Genomic DNA, 23,927 nt, shown 5'->3' on the forward strand with positions numbered 1-23,927 from the left:
GCAGATGTATAAACTATCTATACACTCAAAACTGATCTCCGGTGTGATGAGTAGGTATTATGTTTGCTCATATTGATTGTTATTATTACTAATCACCAGGATGGCAAAGAACATAAATTGTGATAGATGATCCGTTGTTTTCATTGGCAATAATATTAGATCAATGCCTTTTGATTTTTCTAAAAAATGCTATAAGTATGTCAATCTTTTCAATAGAAAGCGAAAGGGTTACTGGCTTCATACTTTGTAGATCCAGATGATATAAATAATCATAAAAGGTTAAGGCATCGTATTGAGTACAGCATTGCCGATGTTGCAATCCCTTGTAGTTCATTGAATTTATAAAAGTCTGCTAAATTCCAGTATAGTAACTATAGTACTGAATATATGTCCTCATCTTTATTGTTTATCTGTAGTAAACCACTAATATTAAACAATGTTTCAGATTTCATTTTAAATTTAGCTTTTATTTACTTCTTTTCACATACAATTTACTTAAGGACAATTTACTTATTTACGACAAATTGTACCTTCTTCCAGAAATTGTTTTAAAAAAGTTTAATAATTTTGAAAGCAGAAAAATAATCCTAAATAAGAAAAAAACATGCAAACATTACAACTTGAAAGACAAATGTCCAGGAACAATAAAAGAGTGACCGTTAGGGATTAAACAAAATTATACACATGACTTTGGGTATGACACACTTTATTTTAAAAAAACAGAGGGAGGATTAGTGTAAATCGGAGCTTGTAATGAAGTTTAACCACATTGCACAAACATCTTAATCGGATTTTTTTCTCCATTAATCTAATGTTCTCCTGTTTAAGATTATTTAATAAGATATTTATTAGAGTAATGCAAGAAGATCAACATACATTTAGTTAATTAGGTCAAGTAAGGTCGTTTTCCCACAGCCATAACAAACATTATTGGTTATTTAATCAGATACCGTAGTTAATAAAATAAAAATGTGCGCATGAAAAATAGTTACCGTAACACAAATGCTTCAATTTCCAAATGCAAACATTTGTCCTTCAGGTCAGAAGTTATAAATAATCTTATTTAATTTAACTTATAAAGGATTTAAATCAAAAACACGGTCTAAAATTAAGAACAGATCGGGATATTATATATTTCCCAATGATAAACAGCAAAAGAGCTTTCGAGTAAACATTAACTTCGAATATCATAAAAAGTTTTACAGGAATGAAATGATTTGATAAAGGCTAATTACGGCATTGGAAATGACAATTAATGTTAATCTACAAATAATGTAAAGTTAATCATTTTTTCAAAAAGAGGATTTAGGTATGACCATCATAAAGTGTTACATTAGCCACATGTGTTTTTAGCATTACCCACGTTACAATATTCCCATCTTTTACTACTATCGGTTGTATAACACCATGCAGTGTTTACATTATCGGGGCTTCGACAGTAGTTGTGATTACCTAATCCAAATGTTGGGTAATTTTCTGGTGTCCTTGTGTGTTTGTGTGGAGACTGCGAGGTCCATTGCTGGCACTTCCTTCCACTCTTTGTGACACTTACAAAGCCTCGATAGTCTTTTGCATGTCCATTCGTATAGCACTCTGGCGATGAGTAAAAAAGAAAGTCATATAGACTCTGATGATTTACCAATGACAATGATCAAAATTAATTGTGTATACATTTAGATAAGCATCATTCGCATATCGGTTAAAAAAAATAAGTTAGCAATTTTAATTTTGTATCAGTATAATTTTTTTTAATGAATTTACCATAATTGAAGAATAGTGTTTACGAATAATAATTTTTACTTTATTTATTACTAGATCAGTGGTGAATGTATTAGAATAAGAAACAGTGTCTTTGCTTAGGCTAATGGTTTGCCAAATATCCATGGTTTGATTCGATGCTTAGAATCTCAGTCATCAAAATACAGATTATGTTCTGTTCTTCAGATGATCTTTGCAAATAAGCGATTATTTAAATTACTAATATTTACCACAATGATCTCCCGGATTTCCAACATTACAGTATTCCCATGCTGCATTTTGAACATTTGTATAACACCAGGCTCTACTTTTTAGATTTAGTGGGCTCCTACAGAAGTTGTGATCACCTAAACCGGATGCCCTGTATGTAGTTACTGAGGACCAACGCTGGCAATTCTTTCTACTGACTGTTACACTTACTGAGCCCCGATAGTCATATGCATTACGCTTCTTATAACATTCTGTATGACGAAAAGAGTAAACCTTTCAATTAGGAAAGAATTATTACCTCCGCTAGGGAGGTTATGTAGTCGATATCGTGTGTCTGTTTGTTAGCAGCATTACTAACAAATGTATTGCAAGATCTTTACCAAATTGAAAATACAGGTAGATATGTGGTCAAGGACCAGTCCATTACATTTTGGAGGCAAAAAGATCCTCAGATTACATAGGTAAACTTTTCTGAATTCTGGATTCAGGATGGATTCAAGTGTAGTTGACATATTATTTAAAAAAATATATATATTTATATATAAATCCAAAGGCAAATTACTGAAAAATGACAATGCTGTGGATATCAGTGGCTGGATCTCAATGGAGATACAAAAAAAAAAGCGAAAAGTTAAATCAAAACGATAAGTAAAAAAGCCAGAAAGTTATCAGAGCTTTTGGGCAACACTATACATTCATCAGTGCAAGTGAAGGGATTTGGATAACGTCAAAGTAAAAAAACTGGCAAGTACATATATAACATATTTACCACAATATGATCCAGCTTTACCAACGTTGCAGTATTCCCACCTTTTTTTGGAATCGGTTGTATAACACCAAGCAGTTTTTGAGTTATCTGGGTTTCGGCAGAATGAGTGATCACCTAATCCGGAAGTTGGGTAATTGTATGGTGTTCTTGTGTGTGATTGTGGATACTGCGAGGTCCATCGTTGACATGTTTTCCCACTTACTGTCTGACTTACGACGCCCCGATAGTCCACTGCATTTGCTTGATTAAAACATTCTGATGAGTAATTGAGGCATCGTTTTTTAAGTTTTAAATGATAATCAAGCTTCGAATTGAGGGAAAGTTTAGAACTGATGTATTTGAATGCAATATTGCACTCTACAAAATAAAAACTCTCAACGTCTGACAGGAGAGCCTTCATTGATGTCTAATTACAGTACTAAGCATTTTTAATATTTTGTCATCGCATCATACAGTCACACATTCATTTTTAAAGAAAATTCGCATTGGGACTATGTTGATTGTATACAGAATGATACAAAGTCTAATAATATAATATTTAAAAATCAAAGATGAATGGAACACAATGTCAATGTATTAGTAGCAGTAATGCATGTAAGCCTATTTAAGTAGGCATACTAAATACCATACCATCTCCCGTTCTTCTTTTCCCGTCGCCATCTAAGTAAAAAAAAAAAATTGTTATAAAATTATTAGTCAAAAAATAATACTTGTTTTATTGTAGGGTGCTTTTTTTAAAACAATATTTCGTGAGCATCAACCATCCATATACATCTTATCATTAGAAGCTCTCTCTTTCCAAAATGAATAAATAAATAAATACGAACACAAATACATTAGTTAAATAGTGAACTGACTGACTTTATCACAATCATAAAAATAAACATTAAACTATTGGTAACACACATAAAATGACATAACATGACATATTTACCACATTGTTCTCCAGGATAACCAGCATTGCAGTATTCCCACCTTTTTAGCGGATTGGTTGTGTAACACCAGGCAGTTTTTTCGTCATCTGGGTTTCGACAGTAGTTGTGATTACCTAATCCAAATGTTGGGTAATTTGCTGGTGTCCTTGTGTGTTTGTGTGGATACTGTGAGGTCCATCGTTGGCATTCACTTCCACTGACTGTTACACTTACATAACCTCGATAGTCCTCTGCATTTCCTTTCCTATAGCATTCTGATGATGAAACAAGAAAGATTTTAATGAACGCAGAGTTGCATTTTTGTCGGGCAGCTAATACAAATTGATATACGTTAATATGTTACAAAATAATAATGATTTGATTGCGGAGTGTTATTTTTTATTTTGTGAGGGTCAACATCCATATATAAATATTATGACCAAGTGTGTATTATTCTAGAATTAATTAATAAGTACTGATGACGTACCGGTCCTTCCTACTATTCCTGTTCCTTCACCTAAAAAAACAAAGAGATAATTGAATAAAAAAGTATAAGATTTAGGTACATATAGCAGGTATATGAAAAACAAAAACAAGCTTAAATTTGCCAAAATGTTTAAGCATTTCTAGTAAACACACTTTTTAAATAAATCGTTAAAAAAAAATAAAAGTTGTTTTTATTGTTTCGTTTGCCTATCTAGATATTGAAGTATTCCTTCAAATAACAAACTAATATATTTTGGCATATTTAAGGGTGTCTAGAAAACTCAGATGTCAGATATATCTGAGTTTTCTAGATCTTGAAAACTTAGATATCTTACTGTTCTAGATCTAGAAAACTCAGATATCAAGATCTGAGTTTTCTAGTTCCAGAATAGAACTCGTACCCACACCAACTCGTACATACCTAATTTTTAAGCCTACATTTTAACGGTAACATGCACTGTATTTTTTTTATGATTTAAGCCGTAGGCCGCTTCTACATGTTACAATATTAGTAAGAAAACGTACTCAGTAATCGGTTTTAATAATACTCTAGTATTTCAAATGATTAATAAGGCCAAAAAAAATGATTGTGTTGGCCACGCCCGACCGACCCTAAAATGAAAGTCGCCTTTTTTTTCTTTTTTTTTTGTGAGCCAAACGGCAATTGTGAAACCAAATGGTGAAAAAATATTGTCTTATTCACCAAATTGGCGAAGTATATATTTCACATCCGCCGGACGTGTACAAAACGAAGCGTGCAGCCAACCGTGAATCAATCACGTGATAACCGGAATACGCGATTATCAATTTTTGGAGGATCCAAGTTTTAACTAAATGAACACTTTGATTAACACAGTGGTTGAGACACATTTTTAATTCTCTTGTGGGATGGGCTGAGACATGGAAACTTTCTTTAAAAATAAGTAAATGTAAATCTTTGTGTATCACTTTGAAAACAAAGCCTATTATAACCAAATATAAGTTGAATGATCAGGAATTAGATTGTGTTAATTTTCTAAGGGATTTGGGAGTTTTAATTGATAGTAAGTTAAATGTTTGTTTACATGTTAATTATGTTGTATCTAAGGCAAATAGAATGCTGGGTTTGTTATGGAGGAACTGTAGATTCATAGGCAATTGTGGAGCATTAACATCATTGTACCGTTCAGTCGTGCGCCCCCACCTGGAATACTGTTCAGTCATATTTAATTCAATTTCTTGTACTCAATCTCGGCGTATTTATAATGTTCAGAACAAATTCATTAGATTCCTTACTCGCACTCGTTTTTTTTCACAACTCATTCAATTCTGTTTATGATTGTCCTCTTGTTGCTTTGTTTAAGTTGAATATACCAACTCGTACTCGCAGCAAGTGTTTGCTTCACGTTCTTGTGGTCGTGTTGAATGCACAAAACGAGGTATTTTTCCAATAGGGTTGGTGAAAACTGTCCATAATAGGTTACTTTTCTGTCCATAATAGGTTACTTTCTGTCCATAATAGTGGGCGCTGTTGTTTGTCCATAATAGGTAACTTTCATAATTGGCTGTCCAAAATAGGTGACTTTTTGTCCACAATAGAGGATTTTATTGGAGTAGTGCGCCATCCATTGTGTTGTCTAAAATAGGTGATTTTGTTGGCGTACTTCGTTTATTTCCGTAGGATTTTAATGCCCAAAGTGAGATTTCACTTGATTTCACTTTATTATGGTGCTAGGATACCAAAAATGCTAGGTAACAAATTTTCACAATCCCGTAACCATGGTAACAGCCCCAAATTCAAAATGGCGACCAAATGACCATATCTCCATAACCCTTTGGTCTATTGACAAGATATTGGCATCAAAATACTCGGAATATATATATTTATATTCGTTATAATATAACATTTTTACTAAATTGAACCGGAAATGCTATTTTCTGTACTATTGACCCTTGACCTTGACTCGTACTGTATCTTAAAAACGGCTGGTCATAGAAATTTAAAAATGGTCTCAAATTGCTCAGACCTTATATATTTATATTTATTGTAACGCAATATTTTGTTAAAAAATGTCCGGAAGCAAAGTTATTGACCTTTGACATAGAGAAAAGCTTACAAGAATTTTTATTCAGCAGTATATGGTCATATCTCCATAACGCTTTGGTCTATTGACAAGATATTGGCATCAAAATACTCGGAATAAATATATTTATATTCGTTGTAATAGAACATTTTTACTAAATGTAACCGGAAATGCTATTTTTCTGCACTATTGACTGACCTTGACTCGAACTGTATCTAAACAAGGCCAACAGCCATTAAGTCGCGTGCTACAATGCATAGTGATACCGGACCGACAGACAGACCGACAGACCGACAGACATACCGACAGATAGACAGACCGACAGACCGACCGACCGACATAGTGAACTATACTGACCGAAATTACTGAACATGTTTAAAAATGTTGAAATGTTTAAAAACATTTATATTTTTTTAATTTACACGTGCGTAGCCTGTCACTTTTGACGTGCTCGTATAACGTGATTTCGAGTTGAAAAGTAAGTCAAGAAAACAGAAATCGGGCAAAAAGAGTGCGCAATAACATTTAACGCGCAGTGCGCGCGCAAAAATATGCGCACTCATGGCAATTTTGTAAACGCTTAAAATTGCCTGAAACGTACTCTTATTTCATCGAAAATAAATTTTGAAAATTTTAAGCGTGCGTACGCATGCGTTACATGCGCTACGCACGTAATTGTATTGCCATATGATGATTTATGCCCTGAAATTTATGAGTACCAAATTTTATTTAATTGTGATTCATGGTTGTGAAGATATGATTACAAACGTGATTTCGTTAAATCGTGCGTAGACCGCGTAATTTTGTATTGCGCACCGTGAAAACATAACCACATCGATTCCTGGCCATAAGGAATATACTGTGAAAAATTGACCTAGCTAGATTAAACTGATATCAAGATAAGGTCAGAAAGCGATAAAACGCATAGTGATATCGGACCAACAGACCGACAGACCGACCGACCGATATAGTGAACTATAGAGTCGCTTCCACGCGACTAAAAACGGCTGATTATAGAAATTTAAAAATGGTCTCAAATTGCTCAGACCATACATATTTATATTGATTTTAATGCAACATTTTGTTAGAAAATGACCGGAAGTAAAGTTATTGACCTTTGACCTAATAAACATGAACTTTATGTATATAAACATTTATCTATTTGAGCATGTATGGTCAATTGTTTGTGGTAGGGATTAAAAACATGAGTTTATACATATTATCATCATTCGAATATTTAATTTCTAATCACATTTAGTTTTTATATATTTTATAAATAGTATATACTTTATAGTGAAAGCACATTTATCTATGTAAACAACTTTGGAAAATAGTAAAAATTACCGCAAAAATTCATTCATTCACCCACTTCACTAAAATGACGTTGCCAAATTGATTCTTCCTGAACTTTTCCTGAAATGTTAATTGCTATACTTTTTACACTTTGGAGCTCCAAAATTGGATTAAAACATCTTTAATTACATCAGTACCATGCATTTATTGTGTCAGTATCATTGTTGCCATTAAGACAGTCAAGGAGTGAGAGTGGTTGATTCTTCAACTGTTGTACCTTTAATGCTTGTTCTTGAAACATTTTCATATATGGAGGTTTCTCATACATTGAACTGCTGCCGGCCATACATTATTACGTGGTTAGACGTTCCTTGGTTTTTCTTCTTAGACGTTTCAAGATATGAGAAGCAATCTTTCAATGCTAACATTGACTGCCATTTTTTGAGTCATATCGCCAAGCCAAGGTACCAATTTAAGGAGTGAGATTGTTAGAAGTGACCAAGAGGTTTTTGATGTTTACAGCATCTTATGATTTTATCTCCTTCAAGCTACTAAATGTTTTTAGTTTCATTTTCATTTCAGGTATAGTCCACAACCAGACTTTGGTCACAAACTTCAAAAAGCTTCAACTCCTTTTTTTATTATCTCTGTTTAAGATATATTTCTTTACTTCTTTTGAAATTATTACTAAGACAAAGTTTAAAAAAGTGTTGATTTTGTTAATTTGATTTGAAATCTTGACGGATTTGTGTGTTTTGTGTTGAAGAGTGAGTTTGATGGGATATCTAGTTCGATTTCCCCCTCCTAACTAATGCCAACAAGATCACCAACCCATTTTAACTGGTTTTCCTTCTGTTCTAGAGCCTGCTCCGGGAAAAGAGCACTATTTAAATACAGATTTTTTTTCTTTACATTCAAATTAATTACAATCTTTTATTCACTGTTATTGGGTCATCTACATGTTAGATGGCAATGTATCAGACGAGCATATAAATGAAAACCAGTCATGGGCAAACAAGTCTGCAAGATACCTTTCTAATATTATAGGTTATAATTACCATCAAATCTCACTCTGACATTTACTACTTTTAGCTAAATCAGAAATCTTCAATTAATACGTTTATAGAGGTTAAAAATGGCAATTGAAAACAATATCTGAAAATATGAGTTTAGAAAAGAACTGAATGCATAACATAATTATTCTAGTGAACGCCAGGCTAGTGATCTGGAGGTTGTTGGAGTCCCACATTACTTAAGTATTAATGATGTATTCTTAGTAAAAGTGAAAATTACGTCAGAGTAGGGCCAACATATCTGACCAATATTTATCCATCCTTGTAATATAAATAGCTATTCTGTATGTTAATGGTGAATAACTTTACTTCTGGTCATTTTCTTACAAAATATTGCATTACAATAAATATAAATATGTATAGTCTGAGCAATTTGAGACCATTTTTAAATTTCCATGACCAGCCGTTTTTTAGATACAGTGCGAGTCAAGGTGAAGGGTCACTAGTAAAGAAAAATGGCATTTCCGGTTACATTTAGTCAAAATGGTCTATTACAACAAATATAAATATATTTATTCCGAGTATTTTGATACCAATATCTTGTCAATAGACCAAAGGGTTTTGAAGATATGACCAGAGACTACGGAATAAAAATCCTTGTAAGCTATTCTCTATGTCAAAGGTCAATAACTTTGCTTCCGGACATTTTTAAACAAAATATTGCATTACAATAAATATAAATATATAAGGTCTGAGCAATTTGAGACTATTTTTAAATTTCTATGACCAGCCGTTTTTAAGATACAGTACGTGTCAAGGTCAAGGGTCAATAGTACAGAAAAAAGCATTTCCGGTTGCATTTAGTAAAAAATGTTCTATTACAACGAATATAAATATATATATATTCCGAGTATTTTGATACTAATATCTTGTCAATAGACCAAAGGGTTATGGAGATATGGCCATTTGGTCGCCATTTTGAATTTGGGACTGTTACCATGGTTACGGGATCGTGAAAATGTGTTACCTAGCATTTTTGGTATCCTAGCACTATAATAAAGTAAAATCAAGTGAAATCTCACTTTGGGCATTAAAATCCCACGGAACCCCTATTTGCATGCATGAGGAACCTGACTAAATAGTTAAATACTAATTTGCTTTCTCTTCAGACTTCGAGGCGGCCTAGCTAGGCCTAGGAGGCATAATTAGTATAATTATTTAAGTCTCTGTAGCCTCTAGGGCCTAGTCCTGTTAGTTAGGCTACCTCAGGCCTACTACTACTAGCCTAGGCCTAGCTAGAGTCCATTTTTGTTATTGTCCACTAATGCAGACGTTCCAACCCTCCCGATTTATCCGGGAGTCTCCCGAATTTTAACATCACCTCCCGGTTTCCCGAATTTTAAATATATCTCCCGATTTCACACATTTCTATAAAATTCAGTATTATTGCATTAAATTAAAATCTATCTTCCCACGAAAGTTAAAGATGTATTGTCCCTCTGAAAAAAATTTTTTTTTCGATATTTTTGTTGAATAGGCCATTTTAATTGCACATAAAAGTTATTCACTTTGACCTCAATTTGGATTGAAAAAAATAATTGTTTACACGGGAAAATCGCAATTTAATGCAAAAATTAACCAACCGGAAGCTATTTGTCTGGAAGACAAATGTGTTCCGGTTTAATTTAACCCTTGACCTGAGTTAGCTCATAAATATTCATATTGTATGGATACATCGTGTGGATGATGACGCTTTCCAAATCAACAGCCAACAACAACGATAGCAATGCCATGATGCGTGCGAGAGAGTCGAGTAGTGATGCGAGACGAATCTTGAAGAAAACACGAAAACTATAGCTAGCAGAATGCTAAGTTAGAATTACAGTTGGTAACTTTGATGTTGAATCTTATTCATTTAGGTGAGTTTTTGTTTCGCTAACAGGAGAGGCCTAGCTAGGCCCGAATTTGCTGCTACTGTACTACTACTAGTCTACTACTACTACTACTACTAGCACTGACAGTCTCGAGTAGCCTAACTGCTGCATACTTCTGTCTCTAGAAGGAATACAGATCACTCCGGCCGCGCTTCACTCCGGCCGCGCTTCAAATCCGGCCGCGATTCATTCCGGCCGCGATTCATTCCGGCCGCAGCTATGGAGCGCCCAATGAGTCTTTTACAACCGAGACACGTTTTTTGTAGAGAATCAAAATAAACATTTGTAATAATACAGTATATTTTTTCTCTTTCAGGATCACAACAACATCGCAAGTGTTTTAAATTAGGTCTAATGCTAGAACAAAATAATTTATGTGTTTTATCCAATGTAATAGGCTAGTATATTAATTGTAATGTGATTAATTAATGTAATTTATTGCAATGTACCCTATATGTCATATTATTTTTATCATATATAAATTAAAATATAAAATCATTGTAAATTGGACTGTACAAAAATGATATATTAATTCTTGATACAATTCCAGGTAACATTAATTAGACGGATATTTGATTATTTGAAATAAATTAATTAATATTGTAAATATTGTTATTAACTATAATTAGTAAGTATGGGTACTGGCAAGATAAAGTGTTATAAAAATAAGGGTTTTAACTAATTTTTAATGTTAATAAATGTAAAGCTATAAAAATAAATGTACATAGAAAGAAATTAAATATTGTTATTCAAGCATTAATTAGACGGGTATTTGATTATTATTTTATTATTGAATTTAATTAAGTTAAGTTTAGTTTGAAAGAAAAAGCAGTTCCAACTTCTTTGAATGTTATTGTTAATGAAACAAGTAAAATTGTTGCTAATAAATATTCAACTAGTTCCATTTAAATTCACCAAGAATTTGTTATAACACTGAACAGTATAGAAAACGTAGATATGGGCGCTCCATACTAACGGCCCCTTTGCACAGGAAGTCGAATTGAATAGCGGCCGGAGTGCATAACATCGCGCTAAACTGATACGGCGGCCGGAGTGAAGCGCGGCCGGAGTGATCGGCTACCTCTAGAAGTAGAGTGTAGTAGGCCTAGGCAGTACACTGCTAGCTAGGGCTACAGTAAACCACCACCAGAAGGGATGTATTTTTGTTTTAATCACGATGAATTGGTTTAATTTTTAAAGATTTCAACTATCTATTCGGCAGTGAAAATTAAAAAAAAAAAAAATCTAAATATTGTTTTGGATGTTTTACTGATGCAATATTTTAAAAATATTTTCTGTATCAAATGCAATAGGTTCAAATTAACATTCCGCAAATAAACATTTTATGCAGATATTTTGACACAAATTTCTTTTTTTTTTTAGGTTGATTGATTGAACAATAAGAGCAAGTAGTGAGAAACATAAAATGTATCGTACAGTGGCAACATTCACAATTTATTGAAACGTTTCTTACTATTAAAATGACACTTTGTAATGGATGAGAGCGATCTTAGAAGACTATAGCTGTCGTAATTACTGCCACAATCAACACATTGATAATTAGTAGACAAATTGACACAAAAAACAATACAGGAATTCAATAAGATATACTGTATATATATATTTTATTAACTACTTTTGCACTGTAATATTTACAGTAAAATTATGAAGTGTAAGTAAATTTGAAGAATTTATCCTGTGTACTGTTGTAGTAGTTCTTTTTTATTTATTGAATGTTATGTTTACAAAATAATATACTGTACATAATTATAATACAAAAAAAATTATACAATATTTTACAAGCTGGACAAGAACATATTGGCCGAATGCAGCAGGAGAGTCAGAAATATTTTTCCTGCAATATCCAATAATCATATTCCAATACCGAGTCTATCATTGTTGTCTTTGGGTGACCTCTGTTCCAGTCTTCATCAGCTCAACGTCTTTAAAAAAAGTAAAAGCAAAGTATGAAAATCCGGAAAAAATAGATCATGCATATTTAGTGCAAAATTGGGCTAGTGAAATTGCTTACTTTGACATAGTCAAATAAGTATACTACCTTTCTATGGTAATTAAAACACATTACTTATAATGTTATAACTTATAAAAATAGAAAATAAATATTTGACTTACTACAGTACAGAGAACATTTGTTTGTGTTGTAAAATGGCTAAGCTGGCTTTTCCCCTCTCTGTCTACTTGTACATTGCTGCTGGAAGGTTCTCAATTTCAGGCTTGTATTGCAACCATTTTCCCTGAAAAATGTTTGTTTTATTTTTATCATAAAAATTAGTTAAACAAGCTTCAACTGTAAATATATATGGTACAGCAAGCTGGCTGTATTTTCGGAATGTAGTTAAGATTGATGGCATATAGCCTAGGCCAGTCTATGAAGAGTACAATGTATAGGGCCTAGCTGGGCATCTTCTGCAGGGACCCGATTGTCACAGTCTGCTTGCTACTAGCCTAGTAGTAATAATATGCAGCAGCATGTATTAATTATTCTAGGCCTAGCCCTGAACTGAAAAAATCCCAGGCTAAGTTAATTAATTTACCTTCCTGTTATTATTGCGTTATATATATTATTATATTTAAAATAACCGTCTAGGCCTACATACCGACAAATTAACAGCTCAGCTTTACATATTTATACGATCAGCCATCCCAGGGAAACCCACAGTCGCGTCGATCTCTGGTGGTGTTGTTGTACCATACAACGTGCATCGATATCTTAGATCAGATCTCTGCTGTGTGGATGCTCATTAACATATCATGCATATGTATGAGTTAGCTCTACCGGCCTAATTTCTGAGCCGATGAGTTCGAAAAAATGGTAAATTTATTTTGATTTTTTTATAAGCGAAATCAATATTTTTTTCGGATTTTTTTTCGGTGGAAGTGAATAACTTTATGTTAACTACAAAACGGTCTATTCAAAATTTGATTTTTTTCATCTTTATTTTTCATTTTTTGGGGGACAATACATCTTTAATATTACAAATTAATTTAATCTCACACGTCGTACGTACCACCCCGTATGATACAACGAACATGTAATGTATGTAAAGATTGTATAGCATAGTACTACAGCGTACTGTAAGGCGACGTCCTTTATGTTTACCGACAGTACGCGATTCTTACCTTTAGCGATAAAGCTACAGTATCGCTTTATCAGTAGAGTAGGCGCACGTGTACTGAAACTTTTTCCGGGTTACAAGTTTGACCTAATTCCCATGCCCAGGGAAGGCATCATCGTCAGTGTAGTAGTAGTAGTAGTACCCGTAGTACTATGCGACGTCCTTTGTGTTTACCGACAGTACGAGATGAATCTACAGTATCAGTAGTAGGCGCGCGTGTACTGAAATTGCTAGTTACAAGTTCTTTGACCCAATTCCAATGCCCAGTAGTCCAGTCCCTAAGGGGAGAAAAAGGGGTGGGATGTTACCAGACTGGATACAAATTTTTCAATATAGCAGTTTGGTAGAGTATAGTGTGGAGATGCCAAAACAAAGTTACTGGAAATCTGATTTGACCTCTGTGACCTCTGACCTCAATTTTTATATTTTTCTATTATATAACTAAAAATCGCCATATCTTGACAACGCAGGGACATTTTACATTTATTTTTTTTTCAAAATGCTTGGAAAATATATATTTATATTCGCTATAATGAAAAAAATTGTACAAAAATGGCCGCAAAGGCTTTATTTTTCAGTTTAACCTTTGACCTTGATTGCCTAATATCTCAATAACACGCAATCTCGGAGATTTGAGAATGGGCTCAAAATGTTAAGAAAATAAATCTAATATTTAGTCTAATAGAAACTTTTTTCAAAATATTACCATAAATTAAGCTTTTTTGACCCTTGACCTCTAATGTTTGAATATGTCAATATCTCGGTAACTATTTGTCCTAAAAAGTTCAGTTTGGTGTCAAATTGTTTAGAATATACACATTTATATTTGCTATAACAAAATATTTTGTCAGAATTCAATTGGAAATGTCATTTTCAGCTATGACCCATCGTTTTGCATATATTTAGCAATTTATAATCTATAAAAAGAGATCGAGAGAGGGGAGGGGGTTGGGGTGGATGGAGAGACACATATTTTTGTTAAATGTTAAACTCTGTCTACACTATAACATTTTTATGCGACAAAAAAATGTGATGTGCCTATATATGGACACGATGAATGACATATCACTACCATATTTGGGCACATCACACCTTTTTTGTTAAACTCTCCATCAACCCAACCACCTCCCCCTTTCTTGCTTTTCCAATGCTACTGCATGCATCTATACACATCAAAATGGCCGGAATTGTACTGGAAAGTTTTTAGCTGCATTTGAAAATAAGTCCCAGAGGATGGGTGTATTGTAATGTTATCAGAATTATGGCAATTGTTTGTAATGGGAATCCGAAAGTTTTAAAACTACATTTGAAATATTTGCTAATAATATCACATGCTATTAAAGATATACTTATTTTCCACCTGACAAAAGTAATTTTGACAAATATTTTTGTTGAATATGCAATTTTAATGTCACACATAATAGTTTCACCAAAATTGGATTGAAAAAAAAATGATATAGTGCATACCCAAAAAAACTGTAATTCAAAGCAAAAAATAGGCTGGAAGTCAATGTGATTTTAGATAAATTAACTGTTTATTTTGTCTTTAAAGCTCAGGTACAGGCATGAATTTTAAATATAATATCTGGTTAATTGTACATAAATCAAGTATTTGTAAAAGGAATCAAGACGAAAAAACATAAATTTCCCTTAAAATGGTCAAATACAAAATTTTGCAAAATTCTGCTATAAAAACCAGGAAGACTTTTTTTCAGTAGTTAGGTAGTTAACCTAATGTAATAACATGTATGGTGACTCCCTAGAAGGTGAAAAAAGATGGTGGATATACGGTGGATAATTTTTGCTATAGCATGAAAATAAAAATCTGAAGTTGAATAAAAATACCAGAAATGTAATATTCAAGTTATATTACCTATATTTAGTCATCTGATAACATTTTTTACCACACCGTTTGTTTTTCATAGCTTTTTAAAATGCCTCTCTATTTACAAAATTTGTGTACAAAAGAATAGAGATTTTACTGTGTAATTTGAACTATCCCCCCACTGATAAGAAAGTGCTTGTTTTCTACAAGCTCGTGTAACACAAATAAAATCCCAAAAATTATGAAACATAGGGGAAACTATAGATCGATAATTATTGGAATGTATGATCAATAGAATTTTTTTGCCCGCACCTGGCCTTTAAAGTGATATTTACTCTATTTTTTAGATTAGCTCTTTGATTAAACACCTCTTCCAATGCAGTGAAAATCTTAAGTGTCGCCTTGTCTTACTAATCTTCCTTAACTTCTCTTTGAACGATCGTAATCAATATTTGTTGAGGTATAATATTTCCCTCTAATATGGTAATGCTTGTTTTATTGAGTCAAATGCTTTCTGATAATCTCTAAATCAAAGATTTGGTGATATTCATTTCCTTTTTATTTTAGTTGATTGACAAACTGTATAAGATGGTCCTACTGTATAAAGCCTTATATATTGGTTTATTTACTTCTAGTCGGTCTCTGATTTTGTTTTTTGATTACTTTTGTAAATTATTTGTGTACATGTGATAATGTTCGTTTGGTCGGTAATAGTTGATGTCAGTTTTGTCATGTTTTTGTGGATTAAAGTATAATTATCATTGCTTCTCTTAATTTCTTCTGGTTTCAAAGATTTTGTTGTATAGTGTTATGAGCTGGATGTGTTATTGCCTCATCAAGCCAAGATGGTAATTTTGACTGCTCACTGGTTTGTTTTCCTTTTATATTCCACTACAGTATGTTCTTGAAAAGAAATCAGCTTTGTAATTAATTTGTCTTTGATCCTTTTCAGATTTCTAATATTTTAAACATATGTTTTTCTTTTCTTCGCTTTTTCCTCACTGTTTCAAACATTTTATTTTTTCAGCATACTTCAAGCAATTAATTGATAATTAGGTCATATGTTTTATGAGTATCAAATCGCATTGGTTAATTCTTCTTTTCTTTCTTTAGGATCCTGATTTTCTTTGTTTTTTTTAAAATGTTATTTAACTTTAAGTTTATCTAATTTTTTGTTGATATTAAGTGTTGCTCTTACGGTGTAGGCCTACCATGCGATGGAATTATATATTTAAATTAAATTAAACATTAAGTTTTAAGAAAATTGTAAAAGGCTAAATAGGATATTGAATGTAGTTCTGGTCCACTAAATCTATATTTTAGGTATATTATTATATGACACACGCACGCTTAACAGTATATCCTGGTCATACCTCAAACTGGCATTTCCAGTAAAAATATGATAACATCTTCTATTAGAGCTAATATAAATGTTTACATTTTGAACATTTTGACACCAAGTTGAACTTTTTATGACATTTGGTTACAGAGATACAGACATATTTAAACATTAAAGGTCAAAGGTCAGTAAATGACATTTCCTGTGGATTTGGAAGAACATGTTTAATTAGAGTATATATAAATATGTATGCTCTTAACAATTTGAAACAAATTTCAAGAAATTTTGACCAGTAGTTATTGAGATATAGTAAGCCGAGGTCAAAGGTCAAAACATTAAGAAATTACATTTCCGGTCGTTTTTTTGAAAAAAGTTCTATTAGAGCGAATATAAATATGTACCCTCTGATCTATTTGACACCAATATCATTTCAATTGTCAAACCCGTTGCGGAGATATGGCTGTTTAAGATAGAAATATAAAAATTGAGGTCAGAGGTCACAGAGGTCAAATCAGATTTCCAGTAACTTTGTTTTGGTATCTCCATATCATGTTCTATCAACATGCCAAAGGGCACACTTGTATCCACTATGGTAACATCATTTCCCCTTAGGGACTGGACTACAGGCATCGATCGTACTATCGTACAGTACTGTATGTAATCTCACTGCGCATGTACCGGAAAAGTACTTGTAGTACTGTATTTTGCGTACATACTTTCGCGAATTGCAATCACTCGTGACATTTTCTGGTTTTACAGTATGTCGGAAAAACGTACAGTAGCGTAGTTTTAGAGACTAAAGAAAGTTGTAAAAAGAAAAAATATAAAACTAGATTTTCTAATGAATGGAAAAATACGTTTCCGTTTGTTAGTGCGAGTAATCAACACGTTAACGAGAGTGAATACAAGTTTTTTGCACTATTTGTAACGTGAATTTGTCATGCTCACAGGGAGGAATCAACGATGTTGCTGTACACTCCAAGTTGTTTGTTTTAATTTGTATTTTTGTTAATGAATTAATACAACTAAGTACAGATTTGATTTGTACTGTGAATGGTTTTTTATTTAAGTGTATACAACAATATAAATTTAGTAAATAAAGTTTGATTTATAATCACCAAACAAGTTCTTTTCTTTTTGTTTGTATTACTCTGATTTGCAAAGAGCTGTCTTAAGATTCGTGTTGGTAGTACAGTATAGTTTTATTCTTGAACGTTGGTGGCGACAGACATCACAGTGTTAACGTTGGTGGCGGTATACCCTCCCGATTTTTAATTCATTTAGGTTGGAACGTCTGCTAATGAAATGTGAGCTTTTTTTTTTCTAGGCCTAGCTTACAGCAGGGGGTACCTCCCTGCTACAGTAGGAATACAATGACATGGGCTCCATATTAGGTAGATACCGGTAGGTTTCCTACTACAGTACAAACAACTAGGCCTATCCTCAGCAGTTATCTATTTTTTGGGTTTTTTTTTATTATTTTAATATGAATATTTTACAGACTAACATACTATTTTACTCGTAACTTTATAAGCCTACTGCCTAACTGCAGGTCAGGTCTGGCGGACTAGTCACTATACAGTCTTTTAGTTTTACTAATACCACTGCCACCACCGCTTTGTAGGTACGCGACGGTACAGAGGGGTTAATCGTTATAAACTTCGAACATCGTATCGTGAACATAATTCGTAGCCTTTTGCTCAAGGGTACGCGTTGGTAAACTTCGGCTCGAAAAAAATCTAAACATTTTGGTCCCTGGATGGAACATTTAATTTAATTTAATTGATTTATTTGACCAACAAAACATAATATACAATGTACAAAGATGAATTGGTCAGGGAATGCTAAAGTAATACGATTACTGTAACTACAAGAGTCAGCAGTCCCATGATCTTAACTAAAATAAATATAAAATTTTATAAACAAATAAGTATAAAGCTGTGAGTATACAGAAAAAAAGGAACAAATATATGATATACAAACAAATTGAATTAAATATACAAAAAAAAAAAAGAATTAAAGATAATTATCAACATGACATATCACCCAGATGGGATGGAGCCGAAGGAGAGAAAATAGCTGATGTACAAGAAGCCATTGTTCAAACATAATTGATAATGAATTCTACAAATGGCCTAATTTATTCTAGTGGAAGTAAATCACCACGACCTAGGCTGGATGGTGAACGGAGATATCCACCCTATTATTTTATAGAATAGAAATAATAATTAACATAAAATACTTAATAAAAACCTTCAAAAACATGTCTAGTGGTATACCGTAAATTAATAACGGAACCCACATCATCATAATAAATAATATTTGTTTCACTTACTTCGACGAGCATTCCAAATCAATAGAAACACGAATATCAATGATGATGTTAGATAACTCATCATTATTATTACTGTAGGAAAGCAACCAGTCACTGTTTCAATCACTCAAGTCTGTCTCGATAGTCTGCATACAGTGCTAACTTTATATAGGCCTACATTTGAATAACCATTCTTATCTGATCTTAAAGTTCCTGTAATTATTATTAATATAGAAAGAAGTAAACCAATCAGACAATAAGCATATTTTTTTTTTCATTTTTTTTTTCTATTATACACGTTTTATAACTGTACCATATTCTATCTGATCTTGATTTTCCTGCAATTATATTATTATTAAAGAAATGAATACTTGTTCTCAACCTTTTTAAATAATTATCAGAAAGGAGTGTTGTTCTTGTCATTGAACAATAGAAATTCTGTTCGAACCGTATAATTGTTTACCGTGCCAAACCTTTATTCTTTATCGTTATTTTATCAATATTTCAAATAAGCATTTATTCTTGGAATTATTATTAAAGGTGAAAGAAATGAATAGGGGCTTACTTGTTCTCAATCATTCAAATAGTTATTAAGAAAGGAGTGTTGTTCCTGTTATTGAACAATAAAAATTCTCTTTGGACCATAGGCTAGGCTAGGCTAGGCTAGGCCTATAATTGTTTATTGTGCCAAACCTTTATTCTTATCGCTGTTGTATCACTCTTTTATTTCAAATACTCATTGTCATTATTTCTGAAATTATTATTAAAGATGAAAGAAATGAATACATGTTCTCTCAAAGAATCTATATATTAATTCTACTGAATTTTTCGCGTATTTTACGTATCTCTTCCAAACCCACATTTGGCACACTGATGTTTATTGATGGGCCGCATACGACAGGCTATGATACTTTCCTGAATTAAGGATAAACACTAAACAAATGCAAAAAAACAGCAGTAATCTGACGTATCCGCCACCAAATTACGCTTAAAGCAAGTCTAACCCTCAATGTAATTACAAAGTAGCGAAAAAGATACCAAACCTCATGCCAAAAAATAGCAATATATTAAAAACCATTGAAATAAAAAACAAATGTAATGAAAAACAAAAACAAAAAAACAAATAAAAACACAAACATAAATAAAATTTTAAAATAAATGTTAACTTTTTTGAGTTGGCAACTAGTTTATCAAAAAATGTAACATTTAGTTTAAATAACAATTTGAAACCAGAGTTCCAAAGTCGTGTTTCCACAAGATATCAGATATAAAAGTTTGTGTCCGAGTGCATTATCTAATTTCAGTAGTGTGTGTACTTTTCTATTGATTTTAAAGTCCGTTTTACTATACCAATACTGTTCACATCTTATTCTATAACTGACTGATTAACAGAATTCAACGTGCACTTCTCATGCACGTTGTCACTTTCTGATGCGCACCCTAGATTAATATTCACACAGCACCAAATATTAGTCGAAAAAAAATTCATATCTTAAAGATGTATTGTCCCCCTGAAAAAATAATTCTTAAAACATTTTTGGTTGAATATTCTATTTTAATGTAACATAATAGTTATCCACTTTGACCAAAAATTGAATCGAAAAAAATGTATTTACCAGAAAAAAATGTAATTTAAAGCAAAAAATGGTCAAATTCGCTGCCAGCCAATGTATTTTTGTTTGAATTTAACCATTTATTTTGTCATTTTATTAGTGAAAACATGATTTATTTTTGTTTCGTTTTCTATAGAAGTGATTAACTTTATTAAAACTACAAAATAACATATTCAAAGTCTGATTTAATTAATCTTCATTTTTCATGTTTTTGGGGGACAATACATCTTTAACGTGTTTTTATCTTAACATATTCATTTCACATTCATATCTATATTGAGGTTATATGCCAACACAATTCCTTGATTGTAAATAATCTTTTACACCAGATTACAATCATACTCAAAATAGGATCCAGCTGAGTATAGTACCATATGTCACAACTACTATTATTAAAGTTACTAGGTAATATCTCCTTAATTAGAACATTCTAAGCTCGATAATTTATTACAGCACCTGCTAGATTACCAGCATACTCAATAGTCGAGTTAAGCACCATCAATGTCACTACCACTGATAAAACTATCTAATTAAGTTAACTTAAATTGATTTATAACGCAAGCATAATTAACGTACCCTTACATATAATTCCACTTGTTGAAAAAATACTTTATAATTTTCTGTGGAATGGTCGACGTGAAAAAATTAAAAGACTTGTTCTTATTAAAAAAGTATGTGAAGGTGGCTTGAATATGATAAATTTCAACTCCGTAATAGATTCATTAAAACTAGCATGGATAAAAAGATTACTCAGTCCCGATCCAGGAAAATGGAAAAATATTCCAAAATACTTTATGTATCCAATAGAATACACTATAGGTGCAGCTACTCAGCTTAACTTTGAAGATCATATTGACTTGAATAGAATGCCTGATTTTTATGTATCAATGTTAAAATCAGCGGTTAAGTTGAATAATATTGTTAGTGTACAAAATATAGAAGACATTTTAAAACAACCACTTTGGGAAAATAAATATATAATTTCCGCAAGTGGAAAATCTCTTTATTTTAAAATATGGGTACATTCCAAATACAAATCGGTATGTGACATTATCGATTTCTAACTTCAGATGAAGTGATACCTACTTTAAGCAATAAACGAAAAGGACTTATCAAATATTTTGCGCTCTTGTATTCAATTCCATGTTTGTGGAAAGAAATCATCTTTAATTCAATAAAAAACAATCAAATTAACCTGCAAGTCAAAGAAACTGTATTTCATAAAAAATACAAGGCATCTTTTCATTATACCCTTTTTGTTAGCAATGTTGCTAAAATCCCCAATATACAAGCAAAGTGGGAAGTTGAGTTAGGTAACAATGAAATAGACTGGGACAATACATGGTACTGTAAAGTTCACAATATGAAACATTTACCACAAGTCGCCCAATTTAATTTTAAATTATTACATCGTATCTTAGCTTGTAGAAAAATCTTAAAGAAGTGGAATCTTAATAAAAGTGATTGTTGCGAAAAGTGTTGTATAGAAAGTGAAAAACATATGTTGTACACCTGTAATAGCATTCAATCAGATTTGAGGAAGTTCCGTAAACTGATCGTTAAATGTATTCCGACTAATGAAACATTACGGCCAGGTTTCCCCGAATGGTCAGACATAATTATAGGAACTCAGAACACGCTTGTTAATGAACTCATCTCTTTATTTACATTTAGTATTTACAAATCTTGCATTATTTATAAAACAAGCAAACGGATTATCACTTGGAATTTATTTAAGATAGAAATACAAATGGAATATTGACAAAGGATAAGATGTTTTTCTGATGGTCTTCTAATTCTGGTTGGAGGAACCAGAATAGACCTGGTAGAGGTTGTAGTTCCTTCTTCATCATCACTATCTTGTGGAGAATCTTCAATATCTCTTTCCCTACTATTCCCAAATATAATAGTTTCTACTTGGAACGGAAGACATTTCTTTTTTGTAAATGCTTAACAGGAATGCACTGAATCATTTTCCTCTAATGTCGATCCTACATACCTTCAGCTAAGCTGAATATACAGCATATCTTACGTTAAAATTAAGATGAGAAACTTAACTAACAGAATATTTTTCCCTAGAAAACAGCAAGAATGAAGATAGTGGACAGTCAGGTGCTAAAGTCGGTCAGATAATAAACGGCAGAAAATAAAAAGAGGAGCCGATCTAAAAGAGAAAACATTTCCTTCTCAAAATCTACCTCAAGGTACAGGTAAATAACAGCCGTCTTTAGTTGCTTGAAGTACAGTAAATGAATCATCCAACTATAAACACTGATATTTGTTTTCTGTAGACAACAGCGATATTGAAGATAGTGGAGCATCAGGTTCTAAAAGTCGATCACATAATAAACGGTGGAGAAAAAAAGTAATGAAAAAGAAAACGTCTCTCCCTCTAAATCTGCCTAGAGGTAAATAACAAACGTCTTTAGTTAATTGCGTGAAATACAGTAAATGAATCATTAACCTCTATCCAACCTATGCCTCCCATCTAATCTGTTATAGAAATATATTGTAAGTTATACTCAAGATGAGAAAATAAAGAAACACTGATTTTTGTTTTCTGTAGACAACAGCGAGAAAGAAGATAGTGAAGCATCAGCTTGTAAAAGTCGACCAGATAATAAGCGGTGGAGGAAGAAAGTGAAAGCCAAACAAAGAGAGAAAACATCTACTTCTCTAAATTTGCCTCCTCATGGTAAATAACAAGTTAGTTAGTTTCGGGAATTACATTTAAATTATTAATTTACTTCTCACTTTTAATGTCCTCTTATATACCTCCTTAAGCTGATATATAATTGTATCGTAACTTATACGTACTTAAATTTATTGGGTTTCATAGACAACTGCAATAATGGAGATGATGGAGCATCTGGTTCTAAAAGTCTTCAAGCAAGCGCGCCGGATCCAGAATGTTACGAAATCGGAAAGTGGGAACAAATCTTCCCCTCTACATCTTCCTCAATGTAAAGGTAAATAACAAAAGAAAGATGAATTAAAAGAAGTGAATTTCAGCAACTTTTACAATATGTTCCGTGACACAGCGTCATACACGTCATATGACATATCTCTACTCTAAATTTAACTTCAACCTACCTTTTACATGAGTATATGCCTATGTAACTGGACATATGAAGGCAATCAGAACACTGAGCTCGCCTGACCAAGATAGGAACTCGTAACAGTCCTTTGATCTTATTAGTCTAGTAGGAAGGAGGGGTTACCGTGCAACCCCATGATGTATTTTTTTAACGTATGTTTT

General features: G+C 32.5%; 1 protein-coding gene and 1 long non-coding RNA gene across 2 annotated transcripts; both read right to left on the minus strand.

Moving 5' to 3' along the window:
- Positions 1 to 532: 532 nt before the first annotated feature.
- Positions 533 to 19,204, minus strand: LOC140043811 (plasminogen-like). Its single transcript, XM_072088280.1, has 7 exons — positions 19,077 to 19,204; positions 4,139 to 4,168; positions 3,672 to 3,926; positions 3,368 to 3,397; positions 2,738 to 2,992; positions 1,989 to 2,219; positions 533 to 1,593 (listed from the first exon to the last, which is right to left on the minus strand). The coding sequence occupies exons 1-7, from the start codon at positions 19,138 to 19,140 to the stop codon at positions 1,334 to 1,336; spliced, it is 1,125 nt and encodes a 374-aa protein (XP_071944381.1). The 5' UTR covers positions 19,141 to 19,204; the 3' UTR covers positions 533 to 1,333.
- LOC140043810 (uncharacterized) lies at positions 12,241 to 13,166 on the minus strand. Its single transcript, XR_011844410.1, has 3 exons — positions 13,059 to 13,166; positions 12,574 to 12,695; positions 12,241 to 12,383 (listed from the first exon to the last, which is right to left on the minus strand). It is a non-coding gene; the product is annotated as an uncharacterized lncRNA (long non-coding RNA).
- Positions 19,205 to 23,927: the final 4,723 nt, after the last annotated feature.

Source organism: Antedon mediterranea, chromosome 3 (assembly GCF_964355755.1).
Source record: "Antedon mediterranea chromosome 3, ecAntMedi1.1, whole genome shotgun sequence".
NCBI classification, from domain to species: Eukaryota; Metazoa; Echinodermata; class Crinoidea; order Comatulida; family Antedonidae; genus Antedon; species Antedon mediterranea.